The following is a 13402-nucleotide window of genomic DNA, read 5'->3' as shown; positions in this document are numbered from 1 at the left end:
AGTTCCCGGCCAATGGGAGCTGCAGAGCCGGTACTGGGGCGGGGGCAGCATGTGGAGCCTCCCAGTCTCTGGCCATCCCAGCGCCTAAGGGCCACCGGGACCTGGCGGCTGCTTCCAGGAGCTGCCTGGAGCTACGGCAAGGAGGGAGTCTGCCTTAGCCCCAGGCCCCCGCTGTGCCACTGACGACTTTTAACAGCCAGTCAGCGGTGCCAACCAGAGCTGCCAGGGTCCCTTTTCAACTGGGCGTTCTGGTCGAAAACCGGACACCGGGCAACCCTAGCTCCACCTAGCGACAGGGGGATTGTCAAAGATCTGCAGACCATGCCCTATACAAAACAAGACCAACATCCGGATGTGTTAGGGTTGCCAACCCTCCAAGATTGTACTGGACTCTCCGGGAATTAAAGATTAATCTTTAATTAAAGATTATGTCATGTGATGAAACCTCCGGGAATATATCCAACCAAAACTGGCAAGCCTAGGATGTGTCTCCGACTGCTCCCACCCTGCTGGGGGAAGGGAACAGTTCTGGCTATGCCCATCTCAGCATCGCTAGGCCTGGCTGCAGATCAGAATGTAGGACGCTTATCTGGGATTCAGGACGGCAAAAACATCAAACTCCAGGAGCTTAGAACCCATCCAACCAGTGACGCCAGCTTAGGATCAGCAGAGGTTTTGGCTCAGAGGAAAGAAAGACTTATTTTTTCCTCACTGAACCACACAAGCTTAGCTCCACCTCCTTCCACTGGCCAGAGTGAGGCAGTTCTAGTCCAGGGCGGGGCAGTATGGCCTAGTGGGTAGAACTGCAGGCTGCGGTCTTCTGCGCTCTCATCCTCGCTCTGCGACACCGATTCAGTGAGTGCAAGTCACACCCCTGCTACGTGCCTCAGTTTCCCCACCTGTAATACAGCCTCCGTGGCGAGGCTCAACACATTCAAGTTTGGGAAAGTTCTTCAAGCCTTGTCAGAGGCTGCCCAGGAGACGCGTGTCCCTGGGGAAGATACTGACACCCTTTCCCTGCCCCTGAAACCAGATCTGACTCTAGCGTCCCCGGGCAGAAATCAGCAAACGACAAATAAAAGTGCCAGGGAAAACCGCGAGCCTTTGGGAGCTGCCTGCCGCAGTCAGACACAAACAGCGCTGGCATTTCGGGGGAGCGTTGCATCTATTGTACTTCTGTGGCCACCCATCGCCATAGGACGAGTGCTTGAACAACCTGTGATGTATAACACCTCTATAACGCAGGGCAGCGCGGGCGTCCTTCTATAGATGGGGAATTGTGGCCCAAGGGGAGTAAATGCCTCGCCCAAGAGCAGGGCACTGAATCGAGCTTTGCCAAGTTTTAGGTTAGGGCCCTGCTCTCTGGATCGTCTCCCCCTCTCCGTAACGGCTGCTGGCTGAGCGCTGAGCCCGTGGCATGTATCTGGATCGCTAGCTGACGGGTGCCAGGCATCTCCCAGGTTAATCAGCAGAGCGGCTGCAGAAGCAGAGTTTGTACTTTTCCGAACATTGCTCTCCGAGTCCTTCTGGGATTCGTTACAGACGCTCGCTACCGCCTGGGCCTGGAATCACTGCTTGAGAAGACACGGCTTCATTCCATTTGTGCCTGTTTTCTAAGTGGGTTTCACTGTCGCCCGTGTCTGGGGCATTAATATTTGATTTTAAACAAAAAGGAAAGTCAGTCAGGACTTTTTAATTTAATGGGAAGAGACCAGTGGGAACTGTGCGGGGCGTCAGGGATGAATTAGGAAATGCTTTAATAAACCGTTGCTTTGAGAGCTAGAGAGTCCATGAAACAATTTTGTCTGGGGCGGTGTCTCCTCAAACAAACTGCATTGCAAAGCGCTGTGCGGAGTTCTGGTAAATAATCTAATTGCCGAGCTAAATAATAAATAATATCAAACCAACTGCATTGCAAAGCGCTGTGCGGAGTTCTGGTAAATAATCTAATTGCCGAGCTAAATAATAAATAATATCAAACCAACTGCATTGCAAAGCGCTGTGCGGGGTTCTGGTAAATAATCCAATCGCCGAGCTAAGTAAGAAATCATACCGGCGGGTGGAGAGAGAAATTTCAAAGGGGCGCAGTGAGCTTTTCAGCAGAGCGTCTGCAGTGAGATGGGACTCGGTAAAGGGCCTGGAGGTTGTGGGAGCTGCAGAGAAGAGGGGGTGAGATTGTGTGATGGGGACGGAGAAAAGGTTGGTTCTGGCCGAGAGAGCGAGGAAGGAAGGACAAAGAGGACAGTGGAGCAGGATGGAGCAGGTGGGTTTTCAGAAAGGTGGGCAGCTTCCTGTTCGATCCTGAAAGGAGGAGGCAGCCAGCTAAGGTGGTAAGGACAGGAACTCCTGCTTCTCTGTGCATGGGAGAAGGCGGGCTGGACACTGGAGAATGTCTGCCTGGATCACAGTAGCACAGAGAGGGCACAGCTGAGATTGGGGCTGCGCCATGCTGAGCTCTGCACAGGTCCATCGTGGGAGACAGTCTCTTCCCCAAGCAGCTCGCAATCTAAAGAGGCAAGGGAAAGGTGATCGCCCCTATTTTACAAATGGAGGGGAAGACACAGAAAGAATAAGGCCACGGTTACAGAGGGTATCTATGCCCGAGCCAGGATTTGAACCCAACTTTCCAGAGTCCTATGCTAACACTTTAGCCACAAAACTCCCTTTCCTTTTATTGCTGCCAAGTACCTGCAGCTCCCGCTAGCTTCAATGGACGTGGCAGGCTTTGGGGCTCAGAGCCCAACACACCAACAATTGCAGCTAGCAAGGGATGTGAAGGGTAACAAGAAGGGTTTCTACAGGTATGGTAGCAACCAGAAGAAGGTCAGGGAACGTGTGGGCCCCTTACTGAATGGGGGAGGCAACCTAGTGACAGAGGATGTGGAAAAAGCTGAAGTGCTCAATGCTTGTTTTGCCTCTGTCTTCACAGACAAGTTCAGCTCCCAGACGGCTGCACTGGGCAGCACAGTATGGGGAGGAGGTGAGCAGCCTTCAGGGGTGAAAGAACAGGTTAAGGACCATTTACAAAAGCTGGACATGCACAAGTCCATGGGGCCGGATGCGCTGCAACCGAGGGTGCCAGGAGCGCCGCCAGCTTTTTTGCCGCCCTAGGCAGCGGAAGGTCCCGCCCCCGAAATGCCGCCCCTGACAGAGGTGGCGGAAGGTCCAGCCACCGCGGTCACCGCTCCCCAAATGTTAGCATCCTCAGTGACCGCCTAGGTCACCTAATGGGTTGCGCTGACCCTGGATGATGCTGAGGGAATTGGCGGATGTGACTGCAGAGCCATTGGCCATTATCTTTGAAAACTCGTGGCAATTAGGAGAGGTCCAGGACAATTGGAAAAAGGCTAATGTAGTGCCCATCTTTAAAAAAGGGAAGAAGGAGAATCCGGGGAACTACAGACCGGTCAGCCTCACCTTAGTCCCTGGAAAAATCATGGAGCAGGTCCACAAGGAATCAATTCTGAAGCACTTGGAGGAGAGGAAGGTGATGAGGAACAGTCAACATGGATTCACCAAAGGCAAGTTATGCCTGACAAACCTGATTGCCTTCTATGAGGAGATAACTGGGTCTGTGGATATGGGGAAAGCAGTGGATGTGATATATCTTGACTTTAGCAAAGCTTTTGATATGGTCTCCCACCGTATTCTTGCAGCAAGTTAAAGAAATATGGATTGGATGAATGGACTATAAGGTGGATAGAAAGCTGGCTAGATCGTCAGGCTCAATGGGTAGTGGCAGCCAGTATCAAGCGGGGTGCCTCAGGGGTCTGTCCTGGGGCCAGTTTTGTTCAACATCTTCATTAATGATCTGTATGATGGAATGGATTGCACCCTCAGCAAGTTCGTGGATGATACTAAGCTGGGGAGAGAGGTAGATACGCTGGAGGGTAGGTACAGGGTCCAGAGTGACCTAAACAAATTGGAGGATTGGGCCAAAAGAAATCTGATGAGGTTCAACAAGGACAAGTGCAGAGTCCTGCACTTAGGACAGAAGAATCCCAGGCACTGCTACAGGCTGGGGACCGACTGGCTAAGCGGCAGCTCTGCAGAAAAGGACCTGGGGATTACAGTAGACGAGAAGCTGGATATGAGTCAGCAGTGTGCCCTTGTTGCCAAGAAGGCTAATGGCATGTTGGGCTGCATTAGTAGGAGTGTTGCTAGCAAATTGAGAGAAGTGATTATTCCCCTCTATTCAGCGCTGGTGAGGCCACACCTGGAGTATTGTGTCCAGTTTTGGGCCCCCTACTACAGAAAGGATGTGGACAAATTGGAGAGAGTCCAGCGGAGGGCAACAAAAATGTTAGGGGGCTGGGGCACATGACTTATCAGGAGAGGTGGAGGGAACTGGGCTTATTAAGTCTGCAGAAGAGAAGAGTGAGGGGGGATTTGATAGCAGCCTTCAACTACCTGAAGGGGGGTTCCAAAGAGGATGGATCTAGACTGTTCTCGGTGGTGGCAGATGACAGAACAAGGAGCAATGGTCTCAAGTTGCAGTGGGGGAGGTCTAGGTTGGATATTAGGAAAAACTATTTCACTAGGAGGGTGGTGAAACACTGGAATGGGTTCCCTAGGGAGATGGTGGAATCTCCATCCTTAGAGGTTTTTAAGGTCAGGCTTGACAAAGCCCTGGCTGGGATGATTTAGTTGGGGTTGGTCCTGCTTTGAGCAGGGGGTGGGACTAGATACCTCCTGAGGTCCCTTCCAACCCTGATATTCTATGATTGACTGGCCCACAAGACCGTAGTGATGCATCCCAAGCATCTGCTACATTACAGAAGGCAAGTAGCTGTCAAGCTCTTTCACTCTGCTGATCCCTCTCCTGGGCCATTTTCTCTGCATATCTCCCCCCCCCCCCCACACACACCCCCTGCTGGGTTCTCAAAATATTCCATCCAGGCAGGATTCTGCAGGGCATGGCTGTAGAATATTTCCTATGGTAACATTTCTTATGGTGGCTACAGGCTCTTCCGGCTCGTCTTCAGGCTGGTTATTAACTAGAGACTAAGCCAGCACTGTGAACCTTGGCACAACAGTTTGAACCCCACCGAAATGTAAAGTCGTCAGCAGCCAGGACTTGGGTTTGGCCAGGTCTGGAAAGCGAGGCTAACTGCAAAATGTGAGTGTGCATAAAACCCCCATTGCAGGATATTGGGCTGGTTTGGCTCAGCCCTATCTTTAGAGTCCTCAGTCTCTGGCTTTCTCTTTCGAGCCGCACCCCGCTCTGACGGCAGTGGCTTTGTAACAGAAGGAGGCTGGGAGCGGGAGACACTGTAATAAAGTGAATGTGTGAAGCTCCGCCTACATCCTTGCACCAGTGATGTCAAAGAATCTTAGACATAAACTCAATCTGTTTAGTTTAACCAAGGGAAGCTACATCCAGGCAGTAAATACCTCCGTGGGGAACAGAAATTTGAGAACAGAGCTTTTCAGGCTAGCAGACATTGGTACCATGGGATCTAATGGCTGGAAGTTGAAGCTAGACAAACTCAGACTGGAAATAAGGTTTAACAGTGAGGGTAATTAACCACTGGAACAAGTTGCGGTGGATTCTCCATCACGGGTCATTTTCACATCCAGAGTGGATGTTTCCCTAACTCGAACATGAATTAATCGAGGGCAGTTCTATGATGTGTGTCATATGGGAGGTCACACTAGATGATCACATTGGTCCCGGCTGGTGGTATGATCTATGAGGTGCTGGCAAAGAACTACTAGATCACAGCATATTTCAGTGCTCTGACCAGGCTTGTGGGAAGAGCCTTGAGCTCTGAAGCATCCACCCCTTCCTGTGGACGACGATTCCACAGCCCAGCAGAACAGCTCGCTGTCAGGAGGGTTTTCCTGATGTTAAGCCTAAATTTTCCTTTTCTTAATTTTGTCTCATTGCTGCAGCTTTCTTTCCATGGACCACATCCAATAATTCCTCTAACTAAGAGCATGCCAGCTATAATCCACTAATGCTTGTCTCTACCATATCTAGCTACCTAGAAACCTACAGAGTGTTAGACGGGACCATCAAGGTCATCTAGTCTAACCCCCTGCCAAGATGCAGGATTTGTTGTATCTAAACCTTCCAAGACAGATGGTACCCAGCCTAGGTACTTACATGGCCCTGCCTGCCAGCACATCTGATTACCAAAGTATCCAACCCATGAATAAGTCTTACCTATCTGGAGAGTGTGCATCCCAGGATCTAGGAAGGTCGACATCTTCACATTCCTTCCTGGCTGCAAATTCAGAAGAACACAGAGGTAAGCATTGTGTCCTGTGTGCATCATGCTCCTGAGATGCCCTTGAGAAGTGTTCACCGCATCCCTCGCTAGCGGCTGTTCCACAAAGAGGACAACAGACTACTACCACTGCTAGCTAATGGAGTTCCTCCTTTAGCTCAGCTGGATGTGGTTTGTGCTTTGGTGCTGAAAGTCCTGCATTCAAGTCCTACCTGAGGATGAGGGTTGTTACAATAGCACTGACGAGTGATGGGCCAGTCACCACAGGGGCAGAGAACCTCTAGTGATCAGAAGGGAAAGCTCAGGACGTTCTGGGTTTGGCTTGGCATCTGGACCAGTCTAGGGGTGTGTTGGGACCTGTGTTTCTGAAGCACAGACACTTAGAAAAGTTGCACTGGTTTGACTACAACAAGATGAGCGCTAGTGAGAGTGATCTAAGGGTGACGCTGCTTCACGGGTGCTGGCAGTGGGGCTTCGCACAGGTTTGACTCAATCCCTTTGGTAACACAGGTGCAACTCCCCTAGTCTAGAGAAGGCTACAGCAACTCACAGACAGACGGGCATGCGGTGCTTATGCCCGGCTACAACCTGTTCTGCAGACCCCGCTCCTGCCTTGTTCTTCCCCACCCCACCCATGGCCTAGGGGCTGATGAGGACAGCAATCACCCTGGGTGCCAACTACCAGGGGGCACCGTACCACTGTGCTTTTTTTTTTTTTTTACTCTGCTCTGATTGGCCAGCACTTTTAAAACAATTAACGTTTTTTTCTCGACTGATTGGCTGGCTGTGGGGGATTCTGGCTCGGCCACTACGGTGGGGGGGTGGCTCTGCTGCATTGTGTCTCCTGGCCAGGCTGCTGCAGCTGTGTGGATCTTGCCTGGGCTCCTGGCCTGGCACTTTTCCTGCCTTGCTAACCTCTCGCCCTCCGCCCTCCATTTCCAGCTCAGAGCTGGGCCCACGGCTGCTCAGGACCCCTCGCCGCAGCTGCGCTCTTCCTACCACCTCCCTCCAGCTGCCGTTTGTCACCCCCTCACCCCGGGGACGTCTGCGAACGTTCGCTCTGGAGCCGGGTCAGGATTTCTGACAGCCCTGAGCTGTTCAGACCAGGGGGTTCGCTTTGAGCCCATCCCAACGGGCTGGCGATCTGTCCAGCAGTCGAGCCCCATCCCAGCAAACTCCCGTGATGCCTGGGCTGGGTTCCTCGCGGGCCACCTCTCTTCAGCGGTTTCAAAGTGCCGGCCACGGACAAAGAAGAGATTCTCCCGGGAGGAACGGGTGAGGCTGAGGAGCGTAGCAGGGGGCCGTCCTGAAGCACCAGTGCTCAGCTGAGGCCAGCTTCCCCCAACAGCCAGTTCCAGTCCCGGTTCACGGAGCCCACAGCCGTCCTGCCAGCCTGCGTTCCCCCTACAGGCCACCTGCTCTCTCTCCTCCGGGCCTTTTTAGAGGCTTCCCTCTTATGTACTCTCCAGGCCTGATCTGGCCACGTGACCTGCCTATCATGTGACTGTGCTGCCTGGGGAGGGAAGCTGAAGGAGTCACAGGTGGGGCTGGACCCAGAATCTCTTAAAGGGGCTGGTCTCCCTGGGACAAGGTGCACTGGACTCCTGAGTGGAGCTAGAGAGGGAAATAGAAAAGTGTTTGGCCTGAAAAGATTTTGATTGTCGGGTTTTGGGCACAAACTTGCACGTTTTCTCTTTAAAAGTTTTCACATTTTTGTCAGAAAAAAAATCAAACATTTGTGGGCCAAAAACTCAGTTTTCAGGTTTTGGAAAAAGCTATTTTTCATGCAAAGAGTATTTTGCACCAAAAATATTGATCAGCTGAATTCCTTCATTTTCCTGGCTAACATCCAGGCTTGAGGCTCAGCAGATTAGAACAAATCATGCTGGATGTCTCAGGGGCTACTGGGCCTTCAGATTGGCACGTATGCATGCTCCTGAAACCCTGGCCCTGGGCATGAGAACCGGGATTAGCTAATCTGGGAAGAGGCCTTGTCCGAAGCCAAACCCACCCACACACTGATAGTCAGGCAGCCAATTTCCAAGTCCCAGCAGCCCCATGAGAAAAAAGCTTGTGCTAAAAATGGCAGGTACCAAGCCGTTCCCTAAACAGATGCGTTTCCCTTCTGGCAGCCCCTGTTGCCTTGTAAATAAAACAGTCGATGCAGCAGGAGGGGAAGGCGTGAGCCCCATGTGACCCAGGGATCTAAATCTGCCACCGGGAATAAAACGTTAGCAGTAAAGGAGGGGCTGTCTGCTGCAAGCTTACAGGAGGATTCTCAATAGGCTGGAGGCTGATGCTTAGAGAAAGCTGGGCTGCAAACTGCAGGCCGCTCTGGTGAAAAGATTGTTTCCCAGGAGCTGATTAGCTCCTTTCCAACAGGCTGGCCTGTGAATCGCATCCTGAAAGCTCAGCGCGAGGTTCCTCTGGGAAGATACGGCTTGTCCAGACTTGGCAAGTAGCAATATTCTCGCTGCAACTTATCACGAATTATCGATGGATGTTTGTTCTGGCAACCCCTGCATCACACGTCCGTGGAGAGCATGCAAGGTGACAGGCTGGAGAGAGCTTGTCTAACACGTACCGTGCTGGCAGGAGGTGTCAAAACGATAGCTCCTCGTGGCTTTAGCCACACCCACAATCATGCAGAAGGGACAAGCACAGAGAAGATCAGGACAGCAATACATTTTAGAGGGGTCATGGAGAAGTCCTCTGAGCCCACCTTCCCCACACCGCTGCTGGCCATTAACGTTCTCTCATTGGCCGAGCACGAAGCAGTTCTTTCTGGAGCTCGCTGCTGCTGCTTCGGGGTCGGCCAGCAGGGGTCGCTCAGGGTGCAAGGCCGGGAGCTAAGGGTGCTAATTTCACAAGGTTCCCAACTCCTGCTGATTTCTTTCTCCTGCGTTTTTCCCCCCCACGTGAAGCTTTTAATTTGGACGGTAGGGAAACACTTTGTATTTACTCCTGTGCGTTGTAGCGTGACAGGACGGGCTAGCGAGGCGGGGAGCTCTCCCACGCCGCTGGGGCAGAGGCCTAGCATAGGCAGGGAAGTGGCCAGTTAACTCCAGCGGGACTGACTGTCAGTATCTCGAGGTCTCTTCACACAACTCTGGCAGGAGCCGCAAAGGGAGAGAAACCGGCCCCCTGGGAAGAGCGCCCTGGCCAGTGCAGAACTGGCATAATGGTCCTGCTCCCAGCCTCCGAGCGACGGTGGGACATAGTTCTCCGCACGCTGGATATTTTCTGCTTCCTAGGCCGTAAGGATCCACCTGCTTGAGACTGCGTCCCCTGCCACAGGGCTGCTCTAAGGGGGTTTAAAGTCTCCTTTATTTCTCGAGCTGGGTGCAGGAACATGGTGAGAGTTGGTGCTGCTAGGCAGCAGTCGTGCCAGGCTGGCCATCTGAAGGAAGCAGGGCTCCAAGCTCGTGCCTGGGGTGGCAAGCCACGGGGGGCGCCCTGCCAGTCACTGTGAGGGCAGCAGTCAGGCTGCCTTCGGTGGCATGCCTGTGGGAGGTCCGCCAGTCCCGCGGCTTCGGCAGCAATTTGGCGGCAGGTACGCCGAAGGTGCAAGACCGGCGGACCTCCCGCAGGCGCGCCGCCGAATCCGCGTTACCGGCGGACCTCGCGCAGGCGCGCCGCCGAATCCGCGTTACCGGCGGACCTCGCGCAGGCGCGCCGCCGAATCCGCGTTACCGGCGGACCTCCCGCAGGCGCGCCGCCGAATCCGCGTTACCGGCGGACCTCCCGCAGGCGCGCCGCCGAATCCGCGTTACCGGCGGACCTCCCGCAGGCGCGCCGCCGAATCCGCGTTACCGGCGGACCTCCCGCAGGCGCGCCGCCGAATCCGCGTTACCGGCGGACCTCCCGCAGGCGCGCCGCCGAATCCGCGTTACCGGCGGACCTCCCGCAGGCGCGCCGCCGAATCCGCGTTACCGGCGGACCTCCCGCAGGCGCGCCGCCGAATCCGCGTTACCGGCGGACCTCCCGCAGGCGCGCCGCCGAATCCGCGTTACCGGCGGACCTCCCGCAGGCGCGCCGCCGAATCCGCGTTACCGGCGGACCTCCCGCAGGTGCGCCGCCGAATCCGCGTTACCGGCGGACCTCCCGCAGGCATGCTGCTGAAAGCCTCCTGACTGCTGTGCTTGGGGTGGCAAAATACATAGAGCCACCCCTGGAAGGAAGGGCCTAAAGCGCAGACAGACCACGTGGGCTGTGATCCTCTCGGCTCTCGTGAAATACACCCACAGGGTCAGGGCTAGTTTGCACCGGGCTGTGAGGGTGTTGCAAGAAGCGATGCTGAGTTTTCATCAGGGCAGGTGCTTTCCCCTGAGGCAGTAGCAGACGCAACACCCTAGCAAGGCGCTGGGAGGTGAGAGCTAAAACCAAGATCCTGGCCTCTCGTGTCCAATAACAATCTCACGGCCTGCCCCGCCCCGCTCTGCTGGGGTACCTCAATCCAGACCTCCCGCCCCCTGCGACCCCAACCCTGCTCCCCTTTGCTACAGCTCAGCGGATGCACCTGGGCATGGACCATGCAGCACCAACTCCAGCCCTGGGCTCCCACGCATCTCCCTGGGCCCCATGGGCGGCCCTCCCCTCTCTCCCACCATCGAATTCCTCTTGGGCAGAGAGCGCCCAGTGGCTAAGCTTCGGAGGAGACCCGCAAACTCAGGTTCCCTGGGAGCAAAAGCAACCCGGGAAGCTGGGCCTTGCGAGGTGGCGGGCGCAGCCTGTAACCCATTGTGGTTGTTACCGCACTGCGAGTACCCACAGGAGGGTACAGCTGCAGCACCACGTCCTGGCCCTAGGCCGGGAACTACGCGGGGTCTTTGGACTCGGCATGGTCGCTCCTGGATCTGCTACCCTCCCTCCAGCCAGGGCTTGGCTTGTGTCTCTGGCGGAGGCTGACTTGCTTATTGGAGCAGAGCCCCGAGGAGGCTGTGGGGTCGGGGACCAGAGGGAGAGACTGCAACGAACTAGGAGCCGCTCCCACCTTCCAGCAGCTTTGGATGGAAGCGTGGCCTGTTCCTGGGCCCACGTAGCTACCACTAGCACTGCCAGTCAGTACAGTCGTCCCTCGTGCGCCCAGCGACAAGCGGGGCCCGTGGCAGGAGCCTCACAAGGGGAAGAGTGAGGCGTTGTCTCAAGGGCTGTCTGGGGGGTAAATGAGGGTTTTCTCTCTGTCCTCTACCGAGCGCCTTACTGGGGTGGGTTCCCTTGTCTGCCATACAACATGCATCCGTGAACACACACACGAACCCCCCCATCACACCTGTGCACAAGCACGCTGTCAATCAGCACAATCAGCTACACACAGACACCTCCGTGCACAGTCCTCACCATGCACCCACCATCTATCTGCACCCACGCACACACCCACCGACACGCACGCGCCTACCCCACCCACGATCACCTCCACACAGCCCGCAGCTGTACCACCCTCCGCCAAGACACGCCACCTCCTAGACGCCCCTGCCCGGCCCGGCGCACACACAGACACGTTCTCCCCAGGTCTCACAGAGTGTCTCGGCTCTCCCAGAACGAAGCACCGGGGGATACGCCCCCAAAAGTCCAATCGACACACGGGGGTGCACAGAACCAGGGAGGGCACGGTCACTTGGGTCGGGCTTTGCCGTGCAGTTAACCTGAGATGTGATAACTCTGCAGGGAAGACATCCCCTTCCCTGAATGAGCCCAGCCCCTCGGCTCTGGAAATCTCAGATAAAGGGGATCCTCAGAAGATCATCCCCTCCCCGCCCCAGCACTTACTGCTTTGGATCAAGTTGCAAATAGTTAAGAAGCGACGTTTTTTAGAGCTTTATAGTATTTCTGCTTCCATGAAAACTAGCGAGGGAAATAAATTAGCTGCAGCTCAGGGAAGTTAGAGCTGGGTGGGGCAGAAGGGTGAGGGCAGCTCCCGTATAAAGCGGGGAATTAGGACCCATCTCCCTGGCAGGGGAGGCATCGTAAGGTGCAGTTAATCAGTGCGTGATCGTCGCTCTCAGACCCAACACTCTGGAATTACAAAGTATTCCTCGGGGAGAAGCTCCTTGGGGCCTACAGAAGTTCGGATGCAGCTGTAAAGTTTGCTGTCTGAAGTCCCAATCAGCAAGAATGTCTATGGCCCGGCAGGGACAGAAAAGCCTCAAATCCACGACATGAAATGAACCAGGGAACCGGGGTTTTCATCGGCCATTGGTCTGAAAACATGTCGCTTTCCTGCTGGCAATGACTTTATCCAGCGGAGACAAGCGAGCAGGACGGCAGTGCACCCCGCCTCGGGGTGGGGCCAGACTGCGGGCCTCCCGGCACGAACAATTCCCAATCCTTAGGGCTGGCTGCATACGGTGCTTGGCATCGGCAGAACCCAACACGCTTTGCGGGGCAGGTAATCGGCGGGGTTCCCGTATCGCCATGGCCCAGGCCAACAGAGCCAGGGCTAAACCCCAGAAATGCAGAGTCCTTGTTTGCGGGCCACTCTCCCTGCCAGAGGTGGGAGTTGAACCCACAAGTCCTGACTCCCACTCTGGGCTCGCTCCAGCAGTAGAAGCCAGGAATCCTGAGTTCCAGCCCACTCGAGCACGCTCCCCTCCCCACATTACAGACCCCCCTCTGCCCCCCTCCCCAGTGCTCCCCTCGTCTAATGCACATTTCACGCTGGCGGGCAACCGAGCCCCTTCCCAGCTCCAGCTCAGGTGACTGCCAGCTGCCCTGTCCCAGGTCGCCCCAGCAGCATCACCCCCCAGCCCAGGGTCTCCCAAAGGGCCCAGCGTACGCTCACCTCTGAGGTGCGGCACAGAGCTTCGATCCCGCCCGTCTGAGCCGATGGTGCCTTTAGCTCCAGCTGTGCAGCTCCTCCATGCTCATGTTCCCTGTCAGCCCAGAGCCCCTCCGAGCCGCCCTCAGCCCCCACCCAAGGATTTTCCTCTCCGTCTCCTGATCCCCCCTTTCTCCCAGCAGACGGTCATGCCAAGGACGGCAGCTCCTGGCCTCGGTGTGTTCTCCTCCGACAGCCCACCCCGGCTGCACTCCGGCTTCCTCCAGCTTCCCAAAGTGCTTTCCTCCCACCCCCGAGCCCTGGCCCAGCCCAGGCAGAGGTTCAGATTGCAATCCCAGCCGCAGATGTGAGGGGAGGAGGCAGGGCTGCCCTCCGCAGGGACTGAAACCTA

General features: G+C 55.4%; 1 protein-coding gene across 1 annotated transcript in view; it reads right to left on the bottom strand.

The window, feature by feature from the left end:
• The window catches only part of HSPA12B (heat shock protein family A (Hsp70) member 12B), a 57710-nt gene extending 44565 nt beyond the window's left edge, over positions 1-13145 (bottom strand). Inside the window, exons 1-2 of the mRNA XM_045019539.1 lie at positions 13015-13145; positions 6170-6230 (exon numbers count right to left, since the gene is read on the bottom strand). Coding sequence (XP_044875474.1) covers positions 6170-6212 — 43 coding nt within the window. The 5' untranslated portion in view covers positions 6213-6230; positions 13015-13145. The remainder of the gene's footprint in view (positions 1-6169; positions 6231-13014) is intronic.
• Positions 13146-13402: the final 257 nt, after the last annotated feature.

The sequence above is a fragment of the Mauremys mutica genome, chromosome 5 (genome assembly GCF_020497125.1).
Source record: "Mauremys mutica isolate MM-2020 ecotype Southern chromosome 5, ASM2049712v1, whole genome shotgun sequence".
Classification (NCBI taxonomy): Eukaryota; Metazoa; Chordata; order Testudines; family Geoemydidae; genus Mauremys; species Mauremys mutica.
Note: the sequence above shows the minus strand (reverse complement) of the source record. Positions and strands in the feature narration are given on the sequence as shown.